Below are 17,155 nucleotides of genomic sequence, written 5' to 3' on the forward strand. Positions count from 1 at the left end.
AACAGATAAGATTTTGTAATAAAATTGGTAATTTACGAATTAGCAGGTGATAGAATAAGTTGTTCGATTGATTTAGTATTTGATTTATCAACGAATGTCTAATTAGGATGACAGATCGTAAAAACTGAAAATTAACGATAATATTTAAACCATTAGCTGATGTGAAACAAAACTTCATAAACGGCTAGTGAAGAAAAGTTGCAGCTGACGAACTTGTGTGACGGCTTGTCATGAAAGTTATCAACGGCTACCAATAGCTTATCAATAACTACTTCAAGAATTATCAATTGACAGCTCCAGCAGCAAATAAGGACAATAGGAATATGGGTTGATCTAATAATGTACAAATTGTTTTAGAAGGTAAATTTAATTTAGGCCGAATACCATATTGAAAAACTCGAGATCTATCATTCCTATATATACAACACGAGAGTATTCACGAAAGCAATCTGTCAATAAGATAAATATTTTCAAGAATGTACAGGCAAAAAATTGAGTAGGAGTTCATCTTTATCTAGGAATCGAAAGTTGGTTTAGTTTCTGTCAAGAAAAATTTGTAAACTTGGAATATATAACCAAGTGCCGTAATTAATTTCAAATACTCATTCAAGTTAGAAGATAGAGTTATGCTTGGAACTCCTAGAAAATATTCATTAAAAGCAAGCTCCTTATCTTTCTTTTGCAAATACTCATTCGAGCAAAAAGATAGAGTCATGCTCAGAACTCCTAGAAAATATTCTATAAGAGCTTCTATCTTTCTTTTACAAGTAGATGTGTTCTTAAAATACAAAAGAGTTCTTCAATATAAAATCTATCTATCAAGTGGAAAAACAAACCCACCAGGAATTTTTGAAAGTTCTTATATCATTAAATGTTGTTTATTCTATTTATCCCCCTACTAGAATCTTTCTTAAAAGTTATATCGTTAAATACTACTATTGATATCAGAGAAGGCTTTTAGTGTACAAGAAGTAAAGATCTCAAACAATCAACTAAGAGAACATCCGTTGATAATACTAAATTGCTAATGCAGCATCAGTTGATAATAGTTTTTCCGTCAGACTAATACTTTATCAGTTGATACAAGGCTTTGCAGTGTAGTTGGGTTATTTGTTTTAGAACAATTACTATGCTAGTCAGTTTAAGCATATATCAAGAATTTTTGCAATACAGAATTGATTCACGCATCGACAGATATACTTCCGTTTAAACAGAACTAGTGTGTAACTGTGTATGAATGGCTACATAAACAACCACCTATACCTGCATCTGCTCACCGCAGAAGGGAGGAGACTATATAGATTATAGACCCTTGTAGACCCCTTTTATTTGTATAAGTTGATGACTCTGGAATAAAATTTCAGCAGTAAAAAGTATACCCTATATGCTTTTAAAATTTTCACCTATCTATACGTTTCTTTATTTTCGTCCAGATTTGGCAAACAGAAATGTATCTGCTAATCCTTTCCTGCCTCATTGCCTGTTTCATCCTCTTCTTTCGATTGACTGGCCAATTTTAAAATGTCTTCAACACGAATCTTTCCATCTGTAAAAGAGATAAAACACAAAAGTAACGTTAACAAGATGTGATTAACCTTAGCATTAAGTAGATCATATATGGTTGAGGAAAATTAAAAGTTTCATAATATAGGCAGGACTAATGTCGATATGTCATAATATGAGAAACTATGAAACTATGAAATCGTGGCAATACTTTGAGAATGCTTATGTTTTACTAATTTTATATAAAAGAATCAGGGAACTAGGTATTTTGAATAGCATCAACTTCATGGACAGTAAAAAGTACAATATATATACTACGAAATGATGTTTAAACAGAGAAGAAAAAGGACCAAAAAAACATAGAAATACAGTTGAAAAGTAGATACTCTTTCCTGTAAATCATAGAATATCACCATTAGCTACAAACTTTTTCTTAGATACATGATGTGTAATGTGTTATCTTACTGCCATATCTTATTTTACTCAAAATTTTAATGTTCATTTACTTGCCTGCATCTTTGGAAAGGTTGCTTATGAGTTCTTGAATGCCTTCCTTGTCCAAGGTGTCCTTTAAGTACATTGCTGCAGAAGCCAACTCCTCTGGACTGACTATGCCGTCATAATCTCTGCAATACACACACACATACATACACATGAAAGTATCAGAGATCAACCAGAACCTTTTCTGCAACAAGAAACGCAGACACCTAAGTCGATATGATATCTACAAAAGTTCTTTTAATAATATATTGTTTGCATAAGATCATTTCATGACAACAGCGATGTAGACTGGGTTTTATGATCTTTGCACAAAAAATTATATTATATATCTAAGTTTTGTCAGAAATAGCATTGCTACACATAAATAAAGACCTTCCCGATACTTTTGCTGTAGAATTATGTTATATTAGTTTAAATAAGCTTCAACTGCCTTGATAGATATGGAAGAGGATGGGAAACGACCAGTACCAACAAATAGTATGTGCATAAGTGATTTGAGTGACGATTACCTACAAATAGGCAGGGTGGGCAGGCATGTGTGTTTGCCTCAGTCAGTTTGTGCATGTGTGTGTGTATAAGGGAAGGAAATGGAAGGTTGATGTCTTCTGCCGTTAAAATTGGCTATCATGTGTTTCGACTTTACTCTCACTCCCTTTTCCAAATAAGCTCATACCAATCCATAGTGGTCCACCCATCCTTCCATTTATACTTAACGCTACAACAAAATATTGCCACCTTTTCTATAAAAGGAAAAAAGAGATAAATTCTCCAACACATACCTATCAAGTAACCGCCACCGATCACCAATCTTAGCATCAACATCATCAATCTCTTTCTCAAGTTTCTGGAGCATAGCATCAACCTGAAACATATCCAGTCGAATTAGAGTACCAATACTAGTCCACATTGAATGTTTGAAACCATAACAACTGAAAGTTGACCAAAATAAACAAAGAAACAGAAGTTCGCACCCTATTTATGAGTGCTGAAGAGACTTTAGCATCAACAGTTTTCTCTTCAGTGTCATTGCTCTCCTCTCTAGCAGCTCTGTATGCCTTCTTGGCTGCTTCTTCAGTTTCAGTACCTTCCTTCTCAACCATTCTATTGTACAACTCTATCTGCAAAACGTCCATTATATTAATAGATGATAACCACTACACAGTGATAGGATAGTGTCATAAATAACCATAGGATCATAATAATCTATTGGAAGATTCTTAATCACATAAAACTATATTTTAAATTTATTACAATGACGTTCATTAATTTATCTTAAACACGTTCAGAAACATCAAATACTGCCTTCTAGCCGATATCAAATGCATACCCGCATAAGGATTCTTTGTTTTATAAACCTCAACATCCTACATTCTCAATTTTCGATAGATCCCTGCTATATCTCACTTCTGTGAATATACCAACCATATGCTTTCTCACTCTTATGTCACTAAATCCTTGAGAAGGATAACATGATTTAGATACTTGTGACAATTTAAACAAGTAGTGTTAGACCCTATGGCACAACTTATTACGAATTCAAAACTTGTGAATTCATCACAAAGTATTTATCAGTTGCAGGGGCGGATGCATGTATTGGATTGTGGGGGGAAGTGCCTCCACTCAAATTTGTGTACACATACTAAAGTTTCAAAGATTTACCATGCCCCCATTAAAATAATTAAAGTGTCCCCATAAAAATGTATCTTCTCAAATAAAATTTTTCTGGAATTTGAAACTTTGGTCCCCATACATAAATTTGACACAAATAATAAAATTTATATATTTGCATAATTTATTGGTTTTTTAGTTATAAAATTGAAATTTTGTTATCCACAAGGTGCCCCCACTAATTTTCTTCTTGGGATCTGGATCCGCCACTGAACGTGCATGTTACCTGGACTCAGTTGGAAGTGTCCAACATAATTAGGCGTCCAAGACTTGAACTCAACAATATTTTAATTATGCATGTTTTAGCTTGAATTGATGTTGAGTATACATACACATGAGTGTAGAGTGTCTCACATGCATATGGGGATAAATTTAAAGAGTTAGGGCAAGAAGGATCAGTGTTGCATTGCAAGTTATTATGTCTTTCAAATATTAGAGAAGCAAACTACTGGCAATATTGGAAACAAAGATATGGTTATCTGACAGCAAGCTTATCTAAGTCACTACAATATTTTGAATTCCACAAACAAAATAAATGGTAGGAGTACTTGTATGTTGTATCACAAAGCAAAGACAAGATTCTAGCATGCATCTTCTGTCTTTCAGGCTAAAAGCTTAATGACTATCTTATCGACAAAACATAACAAATATATAAAGATGTATATATGCTTGTGTTTTGTATATACCTCTTTATTGACAAGTCTCAGAAACTCTTCTCGCTCCCTGCTCACTGACTGAAATCGTTATCAGCAAATAAAGTCAAGATTGAGCAACACAATTACAGCATTTACATATTATAAACAAATAATTATATCCATGTCCTTACAGATGCTGATGCTAAAACAGCCAAGGCACGACTGAGCTCAGAAAGCTGCTCTTGTTTATCCAAAGTTTTTGCTTTAGCCAGTTTATCTGCTTCCTGAGCAGTTGGCACGACCATTTCTTCCAGAGCTACATCTTTCTGCTTCTCAAGAGATTCCTTCTTTTTCGCTTGCTCCTCCTCTTTCTCTTCCTCCTCCTATAACATACATACAATCTAAATACGTAAAATTGAACTATCTATCATCGCATAATAGTTTGGAATTTAAAACAATTATGTAGCCGTAATAAATATTGATATCATAATTTAGATTGGACCTTGATCATTTCTTCTTGCATTTCTAGGAACTCCAATTTTCTTCTCCTTTCTGAAACAGAATCTTCAGATGGCAAAGATGTAATACCAACTGTGTCCACCACCTCATCTGGCAGCGAGGACAATGTTGCTTGAACAGCTTCTTCTGGTTTCAATTTACCAGACACGGTGAAAGCTCTGCAGATAGTACGACACCGCAGAGATATTGATTGATATTACATAAAAGTGTTTCAACTTCCAACAAATGCATCTGTCAATGGGCAAAGCCCCGCAAAGAACTAATTAAACTCAAAACCAAGTAATAAGCTACAAACTAGAACTTACCTGGAAAGAATTAACAAGGAGGATGGTACTGAGTGATTTAGAGATAAGTCTAACCAATCACGCATCTGCAGAAGAAAAACAAAAGATTGTAAGTCCGTCTACCTAGTTTATGTTGCATTCAAATATGAATTTCCATGACTTCTTCCCCAAACATATGATGGTGTATGAAAAAAGTGCAAAAAATGAAAAATTCAGCAGCTATAACTGGATACAGAGAACTCCTTAGAAATTCTTGCTTAAAAAATTTGACACAAAACAAGTTAATTTTTTACGCAAAAATTTGACATCTTAATGTAACTTTTATTTTCTTTTTGAATGTAAAGAAATTAAGAGGTCAAAAAGCTGAAATCCTAGCATTTTCTTATATGCTTGCTATTAAGTCGGAAATCCATTTTCAATTTTCTAGAAACAATGCTTTCCACGGTAGCTTTCAACCAACTGAAATATAAAAAGAAATAAAAAACCATGAATCTTATAGCCCTTAGTCAAACCTCCAAAGGCAATACTGGAAGGACACTGCAGCAGTTCTGCGTGACTGCGCGTGTGTGTGCATGTGTGTTTTGGCTAAGGAAAGCTTTTGCGGTTAAGCTTGAATTCTTTTGGATGAACCTTTGACAACTTGAAGCATAATCTTTAGAAACTGAAGCAGTACCCAAAATACAAAATTCTCAATCCCAGTTTATTAAGCTGATTCCATATAACAGTGTTAATAATTTATATCATCGTCACGACTAGTTGTGTAGCACATGTTTTTGGCACATATCACATATTTACCGACTTATTACATCTATACCGGCAATTATGTACATTGACATGAACTTTTAGTGTTTAGGTTTAAAATTTAGGCACAGGCAAGAACAAGAACACTAAAGTACATTGACGTTGTGTTTGGGTACATGACACGAAAAGAAATTAAATAATACAAATATATTTAATTTGAAATTTGTTTATTATTATTTATCCTTTTAATAAAATTATAATCTTATGATATTAATAATTAGTAGTTATTTAAACTTTAAGAGTAAATTTTAATTCTGAATGTGTTTAAAAATGTACAGAACTGATACTATAATATTAAAAATTACAGTACATTAATGAAAATGACATCTTCAAAATATTTATATATGTGACGTGAAATTATGGCATGCGACTGGGTTTGAACTTTTGGTACACGAAAGTGATCACACAAAAAGTACACTTAAACACTAAATGATTTCTAGGTATATTTGCAAAAAAAAAAAAAAAACTGGATGAATTCAATGGAAAAATCTGGATACTTAACCAAAAAAAAGTCTGGCTGACAAAATACTTTTATGCTATTGATGTTACAATAGGCGGGGAGTCTGATTCATTGTCTAGCACAATAAAATCTCACTTTTATTTAAGAAAGTAGAGAATTTCTGTTTCCTCGTATTCATTTAGAAAGCAGAAATATTCTGATTCTTACTATACACCTAGGAAAGTAAAGTAGACTAATTTACTCTAGTTGTAAGGTTTTTCTGAGGTAAGTGAGGGTAAATTCATATTAAAACGAAATCTGACTTGCATGATAAAGCTTAAGAACATCTTAACGAAAACAAGAGAAGAGACTGAATAACTAGTTTATCGTATAAAATAAAAAAAATTGAAATATTATCGAATATCAAAATAAAGATCAGACCTGCTCACGCATTTCATCAACTGAACGTAAACCAAGTAAACCCCTGTCTCTACAAGCTTGCCTCAGCTCCTCCTCAGAAAGGGAATCCAAGCCCTCTGCTTGTATCATCTTGTCATCACTCTTAATTCTGCCAGAAGGGTTTTACAAAAAAAGTTGTTCTTCATCGGCAAACTGTTTTAAGCTTTAGTAAATGTTTTATCAGATAAACTTTTCTCCTAGCCTTATAATTTCAGACATTCTTATTCTACATAAAAATGATTTTTAATCAACAGATAGTAATATGCAAAGAATGCAGGTTCTGCAATTTAAAGCACAAAAAGTTCTGATGTATAAAATATGTTGACTGCTGTAGCACTGTAATGGTAACGCCTCAATTAATGTTAATCCTGATTAATGATTAAATCTTAAATGCACTAAAGAATATCAATTATATTCAATGCTTAAAAGCGCTTTAACTGATCGGTTATAGTCATTGGTCATAGTGTAATACATATAATACATGGCATGTCTACAATTGACGCAGAAATTTTTTTTATGTTGTACTTCAGGGAGAAAAATATACTACATACCAGTAAATGGAAAACATAGGGGAGATACTAAAACAAGACCTCGTCAAAAGAGATAAGCTATCGTATATTATATAATTAACATATTGTTAGACTCTTCTAAGAGTAGAACTTCAGTTGTTCATTTTCTTTAGCTTACTACAGTAAAGAAATAGTTTTCATAAACCTTTGTATTACTTAATGATATTGTCTTAGCATCCTGAATGCTTCCCTAGGTTAAAAATTTTGCTGCTTCTGTCATACCTTAATATAAGTCTTTTCTTCATTTCTACAATTAATGAAAGAGCTGAAACCAAAAGTTCAACCCCAAAATGTACAAAGCTGTAATTCTGCCATCATAAATCCCTCCTTCAAATGAGGAAACATAATTCCCACTTTTTTATGCTGGTTTGCATAATACATGCTAGTAACTTTTACAAGTCTATGTTAATAACAGTAAGAAGCAGTGGTAGATATTTCAAGTTTTTCCAACATCGGTCCCTAAAATATACCGCACAGAACGGGGTTTTGTTAAATATTTGTGGACAAAATCACATACAGAACACATAATTGCATTGTATACGACAGTTGGGTCCAACTTACTTTTGCAGACTCTTTCGAAGCATATAACGTAAATAGGCATCAGTACCATATGGACTGATCCCCATGTATTTGCACATGTTTACCAACCGAGGCCTGCATAAAAAAAGTAAAGCAGGTGTGAATATGGAACAACTGTAGCATTTAATCAGTTATAAATATATCAATATATATTATATAATGAGTTAGAATGTGCTTTAGTTAGTTCTATTAGACATATAACCTTACACTTTAATGACAAGAGATGTATAAATAATTTTTGAGAGTTCATTCCAGCTATTCAGGCCAATTATACTTAAAAAACACATTACGTCAAAATACAGATTATAAATGTAACAGTTGAATAGTTTATTGTCTAGTTCAGTACAGTAAGTACAAGGGCAGCAACCTGCTGATATTATCCAGAGTGAGCTCATCATTAAACAACTTGGCAAAGCCTAAAATTTCATCATTGGAGACACGAGTACCCCTTCTGACCTGTTAAATAACACATGAAAGTCCCAAAAGGAAAGATATCAATTAGAAAACAGATCCTAAGAAAAGAATTTAAGCATTAAAATTCCTGAAAACCTAGTAAAAAGAGAGAAAAGGTGGAGGGAACTACTAACAAAAAGGAGGACATGAGAAGTTCCTCACGTTGTTCATAAATTCATCAAGATCTTCGGCCGTCTTCTTTACTTCACCACTTCGGGAGTTCTGAATTTCCTTTGCCATCTCTTTCACTGTGTCCTGAAGAAACTTTGCATATTCTATCCTTGCATTTAACTTCTTTTTCAAAGCCTCCTAGAGATTGTGCGCACAAATTTAGATGCTATATTCAACTACTAGAAGTAAAAAAACCATGAAATGTCTATATCTACACTACTATTTGTTGACTGTTATTCATAGCTATCACATAACTGTTGGTTCGGATCACAACATTATCGTAAAATACATATATAATTATTCAAATTTTGATGACCATTAAATGGAGAAACCAGACTCCGGAGCATACATTCTGCTTATTGTAGTTTGCAAGATTACTCAACATTGAAGACAAATATCATTGCTATCACCTGCTCTTTCATCTTGTCCTGGAAAGTAGATGGCAGCATGTTTGGAAACAGTTTCAAAGCCACTGGTAGTAAAAATTCCATGAATGGCACAATAATAAACACAGCAAATGGAACTAGCCTAAAAATATCAGCTGTTGTGCGTGTGAGTTGTTGTCTCTCCCTTCTAGAAAGGTTCTTCCCATTAGCTAGTTTCTGTAATAATCTTAAACTTATGGTAACATCAGCCCAAAGAAGTTTTGTACCCAACCAGTAGTGCTGCAACGCAGATTTAAACTCATCCTTCCAGTGGCGGAGCTTCTTAACCCAGTCCTCCCTGGACAAAAGCAAATGAATGGTTCAATTCCTAGGAACTGGGAAGCTAGTAAGTAAACAAACATCATGCGATGAATAAAGTTTCAACCTGCTCATAGAAGCAACAGCTCTCAAGGCAGGACCGATCCCTAAAAAGAAAGCCCATACCTTCTCCAGAATGGATCTAGTATCTTTTTTGGATTCTTGCAGCTGCTTTGCTTTGGCTTTTGCTTTAGCTGTAGTAAGACCTTCAACTGCTTCATCACATTCCTCTGGTGAAGCTTCCTTTTTGAGTGTATCAGCCTTTTCATCATTGCCACTATCAGGTTCAAGTTTACTAGTCCCAGCACTGGAAAAATGAACGATTGATTCTGCTAAACTTCTACCTCTCAAAGGGAGTCTAAACCCTATTTCCGTAATTCCGGGATACAGAGATTGATTTGTGGAAGCTATGCGCCTCAGGAAGCCTTTTGCTGAAAAAATTAGGACTTCCTCTTTGGCTAAAGAAGATGAACTTCGATAGTTTGTATTTTTACTATCCCGGAAAGAATGAACGGTACCAACATCTACATCTAATGAATCAACGACCCGAGATGATCCCCTAAGCAAGCATGTAGGGCCTCTAAGGGAATAGAAAATGTCTTTTTTCCTTCTCAATAACGCTCTGGAAGCCATTAAGAAAAACTCCCACTTTCACATGGATAACAAAGCCAAAGCCGCCCTTAAAACAACACATTACACAAAAATCAGCGCTGACAGTAATTAAAACTATTATATTCATTAATCTAAAAGAAGGTTGTGACAATATAATATGATCCTCTCACATCCTCGTCCTAAAATTTTAACGCGTTTTGCACTAATCCACCTGTAAGACCCTTTTCCTAATCTACCAATCTCGAACCCAAACCCCCGTTGTAGTTTTCTGTTTCTATAAATTTAAACCAATAGCTTCCACCTAATCGAATCATACCAAAACTCGAATGCACACACACATAACTATATCTACAAGGCTACAAAACAAATACCAACACTAAAAAAACACAATTAAACAAATTCATCAAATACCCAAATGAAAACAGCCCCTAGAACAACAACATAAAAAAGTGAGCACTAAATAAATGACACAAGATAAAAAAACTTCAGTGACCCAACTAAACAATTGAGCACAAAACAAGTCAGTGTAAGAATGAAAGAGACGATGATGATTTCAAAACATATGTATATACAAGGCCCATGATTACACAACACATGTATACACATAAAGGGAGTAAGAAAAACATACCCAAAAGAGCAAACAATGTAAAGATCTCACCAAAATTGTCGTCTTCTTGTATGAAACTGTGACGTGTGTGTATATTATTACAGGTAAAACAAGGATAACAAGCGCGAGTCGTCGCAGCAACTACACTTGAGTTATGTCTGATTATTATGTATTATTGATTGGGATTGGTATGTTTAGAGAGTGGGCTTTCTTTACTTTCTTGAATGTTAGAATTGTTTCTCCTTGCTTCACCTCAACTCCATCCGTAAAAAAGATAGAAAAGTCAGTGATGACTGATATTAATTTTTATATTATAAAATTTATTATTTTTTAAAAAGTTTAAAATATATTTAAAAAAATGTGAAAAATATTATAGAACGAAGAATGTAAAGAAAAGGAAAATACAAAATGAGTCCTAATAACGAGTTAAGTTTTATGGAGCGCAACGTTTCATCAGAGTCCTTGAATCTATATATATTCTGCAAATAAAATATAGTTTAAAAATATTATAAAATATATTATTTTCCGAATGATATTCTACGAATATCACTATTATCTCTAACTAGGATTACTGCCCGCTTCGCACGGTTCTATTTTTTAAATATTTATTAATAAAAAATAATAAATATTTTAAGATTTCGTTGAATTGAATAAATGCACTGGAATTAAATGCACGATACTTTTTTACAAAATAAACGGGCTTTTATTGGGCCCATAAAAGGCTGGATTTTACGGTCCATTAAGTTACTATATTTTGAGGAAGTTGTTTTGATAAAAAATAATGATTATTAATATAAAATATACTCCCTCCGTCCCATCCAATTGTTTACATTGGGTTTGGGCACGGAGGTTAATAAATATGTATAAAGTAGTGAAAAAGATGAAGAAAAGTGGGTGAAGTGGTGTGACCCATCGATTTTTAATATATAAAAGAGAGATAGTGGAGTAAAAGTAGTGTGAAAAAGAAGAAAAAGTGATAAAGTGGTGGGACCCATTAACTATTTTGGGAAAGTTTTGTAATGTAAAGAATTGGGTGGGATGTTCAAAAAAGGAAACGGTAAAGAACCTGGTGGGACGGAGGGAGTATTTTTTTACAGAATATAAAATATTTTTTTAGTTTAATATAAATGAAGTTACGATAAATTTCTCAACTACTCCTTTTGAAATATAAGTTATCTAAATATTAATATTATGTGTTAAAATTATTAACAAATTATTAATTTTTTATTAAACGAAATTGACTATTCATGCATAATTATTACACAAAGACTCCTCGGCATGGCCTAGCGGCCATACCTCGGCTTTCAAATATGTATATTTTCAATATAATTATAATTTAATTTTGAAATTCAGAATTACGTAACGTCTTTCTATAATAAAATAATATATTTTTTAAAATTCACAATTACATAATGTCTTTCGATAGCAAGATTATAAAATACATATATAAATTTAGGATGTGCACGTAGCACCATCCTAATTTTAATACTTATTCAAAATAAATAATTTTATCGAAAATTATTTATCAGTCATGATAAAATAATAATTATTAATATAAAATAATTTCTTAGTTTAATATAAATTAAGTTATGATATATTTCTCAACTACCTCTTTTGAAATATATAAGTTATCTAAATATTAATATTATGTGTTAAAATTATATTTTAGATTGTGTATTTTTAATATAATTATGATTTAATTTTCATAAACATAATAATTGATTTAAATATAATTTATTTGCCATGACATTAAGTGCTTAGATATTTATATCTAAATTTATTTATGCATCAAAATTATATTTTAGACTTTATCCTTTCCGGACTTTAATTTTATTTATGCTTTTTGCCCATAGGCACATGCATCATAGTAAAATCGTTGAAATAAATCGTTTGTCCATTTAGGATAATGTCATTTTGAGAGAAAAAAGTATAAAACTATTTCTTTTAAGCTCCGTCTTTATCGCACCATACTTCTTGGTTGTGAATGAGAAAGTTCCAATTTTCATTAGAAAGTTCCATTAAATTATTATAGTATTGGCTGGTGTTGTTTTAATGGATTTTAATGTTATATGTTTTTTTGGTTTCATTAAATTTTTTTAAATATAAATATAATTATAATTTAGATGTAAAAATTAAATTTGTTGAGTTATATACATTAAATGAAGAAGAAAATCAAATTTCACATGGATACGGAACGAAATTAGTATACTTTGATAAACAGTGTGTATTAATATACATAATTTTAAATAAATATAAAAGGTAATATTAAAGTTTTAAATGAAATAAAAACCGTCTCCATTGGAAAAAATGACATAATAATTATAACGTATATGAATTTATTAATTGGAAGTGACCAAAAAAATTTCTGCAGCTTCACTCAATCTCTCAAAATATATATATTTGAGGGTATATATATTTGAGGAGCGATGACACTAATATACAAATCTCACTCCTATCGTTGTCTCAGTTTTTTCATTTGAATCATCTGAAGCCTACCCTGTTAGATTGAATTTCAGGCCAAGTATAATGTACCACAGCAGTGCACTGAAATTAGATGAATATCAACATACCCTCACAGGGCAAAGAACTTTACATAAACTTCCTAAAAGCGAAGTGCTCTCAGCCGCAATGCTCATCCAGGTGCTCATTGGAGTCAGAATAAAGTGTTTCCTTATGCATATATCTACCAATTTCATATTTGTTTCCTTAGCAGGATGGCCCATTTCATATTTATTTTGAGGGCACAATTTTCTTACATCATAACCTCTTCTTAGTCCAAAATGATCTCTATTGTGACAATAATCAGACTATTCAATGCTTGTCATAGGCAAATGGTTCCCTTTAACCCATGAAGAGGCTGAAAACAGGCCAATATTATCTGGCTATATAATAACAAACAAAAAACCAATCGCAAAACAACTAAAGATCAGTAATTAGATGAAATGACATTAGAAGAAAAGCATTGCCTAGTAAAAATCTAACAGTCCGCGAACTGTGTACCTATATATTTTATACAAAAGTAATTGAGAAAGTTGCTCATAAAGATTCAGCATTTACACCACATGAGACTGGACAATCACCTATCTATGTACAACAAAACTTTAGAGTGTCCTGCTTAGTCGGCCAGATCTTAAGAATGGTTTGTACAGGTCATACGTTGCACGTCTAACTTCAAGGCCTGTTGTCAGTTCTTTAAACTGCTTCCAGAAGTTTAAATTACAGTAGTTATTGGTTGCCAATTATTGACAACTTTTAAAGATATTGTGCCATAAATCAAGAGATATATCATCATAATTGTCTATAATGTTATAAATTTAAACTTCTACTTAGTGGGGGATATTTATAGAAACTCATAGAACTTGTAGATTGCAATACAGATTCTAAGAGACTCATTTATTAGTTGAAGTAATCCATGTCTTTCAGCCTAGGATGAATTGACTCTTCTCATTAATTCTTATACAATTTCTATACTTATAAATCTCTAAATTAAAGACATGACTTAGTGTTATTAACATATCATGTCTAAAATAAAAATAAGGCATAACAATCTGACAACAAATTTGCACCTTGGTCTGGCTGCTGCATGCTTCCCTTTCATTGTACAGGCTCTGCAGCTTAAGTCAAACCTATAGCCAAATCATTAGTCTCTAGGTCAGATTCATCATCTGAATCTTGTAACGTTCTTTATCAAGCAACGGCTTTGCAATCTCAAAAGAAAATTGCCTGAGAACAATAAAATAATTGTCAAAAAAGAAATCAAAGTTACCTACTCATCATGGCACTCGTAAAACAAATATATAGCAACTATGGCATCTGTAAGACAGTTACGATGTAAAAAGTAGAATTTAAACAAAATTAAGTGATTAACTAAGTAAGATATTTTGTTGCATGGAAACAGATTTCACTGCAAAAGTATATTAAATCCCAAGACAGATAAAGAAATGAAATACTTTGCTAATTATTGCTAATTACTACAGCATGGTGGAACTGGTTTATTTCAAGTTTCAACTTGCCATGGAGGGGCCTCCGCACTAGCGAGAATTGTTCATCAATCCTGATGTTATCAATCAAGAAGTCGAAATCCTCCTCTTGTAGTCCTCGAGTTGGATTCTGCTACCTGAATCTATTAGAATGTAATTACGTTCACAACTAATAAACAATCAGAAATAACATAGTCTGTAACAAACAGTCCAGATTGCTTCAAAAAGCTACATTTGTCCGAAAACAGGACAGAGCAGATATATGTATAGAAGTACAACGAATTGTACAGAATAGACTCAAAAATAATAGAACACAACTAATAAACAATCAGAAATGTTGTTAGTTTTCAGAATTGGCAATATAACATATACAGATTCAATTAGTATCGGTCAATCCTACATAATTCGCACAAAAATTATAAAACACAACAAACCACTAATAAAAAATCGGTAATCCTTGAAATATTCAAACACATGGCATGCAATTCTGGAATGCACTGTGTATTTGAACCATTGGTTTCATTTTTATATATTTCAGAATGTGTCTTTTTGGTGGAAGGTGTATGAAATCAGATTCTAGAGTACAGTCAATGACACCTACTTGTAACAAACAGTCCAGATTGCTTCGAAAAGCTACATTTGTCCGAAAACAGAACAGAGCAAAGATATGTATAGAAGTACAACAAATTACAAAGAATAGGCACACAAATAATAGAACATAACTAATAAACAATCAAAAATGCTGTTAGTTTTCAGAATTGGCAAATATAACATATATAGATTCAATTAGTATTGGTCAATCCTACAGAATTCGCACAAAAATTATAAAACACAACTAACAACTAATAAAAAATCGGTAATCCTTGAAAAATACAGATATGGCACAAAACTTATCAGGAATATATCAAACACATGGCACACGATTCTCAAATCTTGAATATCAACTAAAATTCACATATATTTTCATGTCATGATGTCAACAACTTGAATCATATCATCATCAGTTTGTGCAACTCAGTTTTCGAATAATACAATAAAACTGAAGAGAACTTCAATCAAACACCTTAAATTCATTCACGCCTTTTCTGAGTAGATTCTCTTATGCTTGATTTCCAGCCACAAATCTGAAAAATTTAACATTGAGAAATCGTTAGTTTCATTTTATTTTTCAGATAAAATTGAAGGGCAGAGAATAAACAAAAAGTTGAAACTGAAATCAAGATGATTAGATATACATGTTCCGTAATAAATCGACCTGCAAACGTCCAACATAATTATAAATTATATGACTAATTTAAAGACTAAACACTTACAAAACCCAAAAACTCTATCAGGACTATATCAAACACGTGGCATGCTCAAATCTTGGATCAAACACTTGGTATAGAAAAATAACATATATGATCTAATTGGTTTAAACACTTAAATAATCAATAAATCGATCTCTCACTCCTTCTCGGAACTACAATCGAACACTTGGTATGCAAGGTAATTCATCTTGTATAAAAATTCTCAAATAATACAACTGAATTCAAAAAAATGAGGAGAACTTTAACCAAACAGTTGATATGCATTTATTTACAGTAATTGGTGTTTCTACTTACCTCAGATGTTATGGGATTTGTCACATCTGCTGCAATCAAAAACTGATACATATGTTTTTCAACTACAAATCTGCATACACAACATTTGAAATTAATTAGTGCAAATCTCTAAAATCATATAATATATATTAAAAATATATCGGCAAAAATGAAAAACAAAGCAGGACAAAAGATGAAACATGTAAAACTAAATAGTTATAGTATTATGAGAGAATGAATGTGATCAAAGATTTAAGAGAGAGAGAAGTGAAAATATGAGAAGTTTGAATTTCAAATTTCAAAAATAATGATAAACGATACATACATCATGTGGAGAAACTGGGACAGCTGTAAAGGAGAAAAGCCGGAGCTTATGGTTTGGTGCTTTGTTGTGTCCTACACACGTGTTGGTTCATCAGGAAGTCATAGTATTTCTCAGCCTAGTATTATACAGCTTGCTTATAAAAAGATGTTGAATACCGTATATTTAGGAGGGCAAAGGTGACATTTCCATAGGGAATGGCCTTCAGGCTTTATAATTTAAAGTGACTTAAAAATTAAATAAATATAAGAAAAGTCTTAATTGAACGTTATGTGTGGGGATGATATCGATCATGAGGAATCGTATTTTAATTGGTAATATGGTGACATTGAGTTAGCATCTAGTCGATAACTCCGATTTATTTTTCTAATAAATCACTTTTATTTTATTATTATATATTAATAACTCATAAATCTGTGACAAAAAAACTCTTAAATCATTAATAAGTTAAAATTTTCCAAACAGTCATTTTAAACTCTCAGATTATTAGATAAGTCACGCTAAGTGATAAATCACAAACTCAGCCAAACAAGCTCTTAATTATAAAAGGAATAGAATTTTGGATTTTATTAGAACTCTAACTGAATTATGGTTAGGATTGTTTTTAAGCATTTCACAAACAACCATTTTAAACTCCCAGCTTATCATATAAGTCACGTTAAGTGATAAGTTATAAATTCAGCCAAACGGGCTCTTAATTATGAAATGAATAGAATTTCGGATTTTA

At 32.1% G+C, this 17,155-nt stretch overlaps 1 protein-coding gene across 1 annotated transcript; it reads right to left on the reverse strand.

The window, feature by feature from the left end:
• Nucleotides 1–1,195: 1,195 nt before the first annotated feature.
• On the reverse strand, nt 1,196–10,801 carry LOC108192301 (uncharacterized). The gene is made up of 15 exons (XM_017372244.2): nt 10,565–10,801; nt 9,392–10,003; nt 8,992–9,304; nt 8,573–8,719; nt 8,325–8,413; nt 7,940–8,032; nt 6,792–6,918; nt 5,132–5,196; nt 4,810–4,984; nt 4,499–4,690; nt 4,359–4,406; nt 2,976–3,122; nt 2,784–2,866; nt 2,014–2,129; nt 1,196–1,546 (listed from the first exon to the last, which is right to left on the reverse strand). The coding sequence occupies exons 2-15, from the start codon at nt 9,955–9,957 to the stop codon at nt 1,458–1,460; spliced, it is 2,250 nt and encodes a 749-aa protein (XP_017227733.1). The 5' UTR covers nt 9,958–10,003; nt 10,565–10,801; the 3' UTR covers nt 1,196–1,457.
• Between the last annotated feature and the right edge of the window lie 6,354 nt (nt 10,802–17,155).

The sequence above is a fragment of the Daucus carota genome, chromosome 9, assembly GCF_001625215.2.
Source record: "Daucus carota subsp. sativus chromosome 9, DH1 v3.0, whole genome shotgun sequence".
Lineage (NCBI taxonomy): Eukaryota > Viridiplantae > Streptophyta > Magnoliopsida > Apiales > Apiaceae > Daucus > Daucus carota.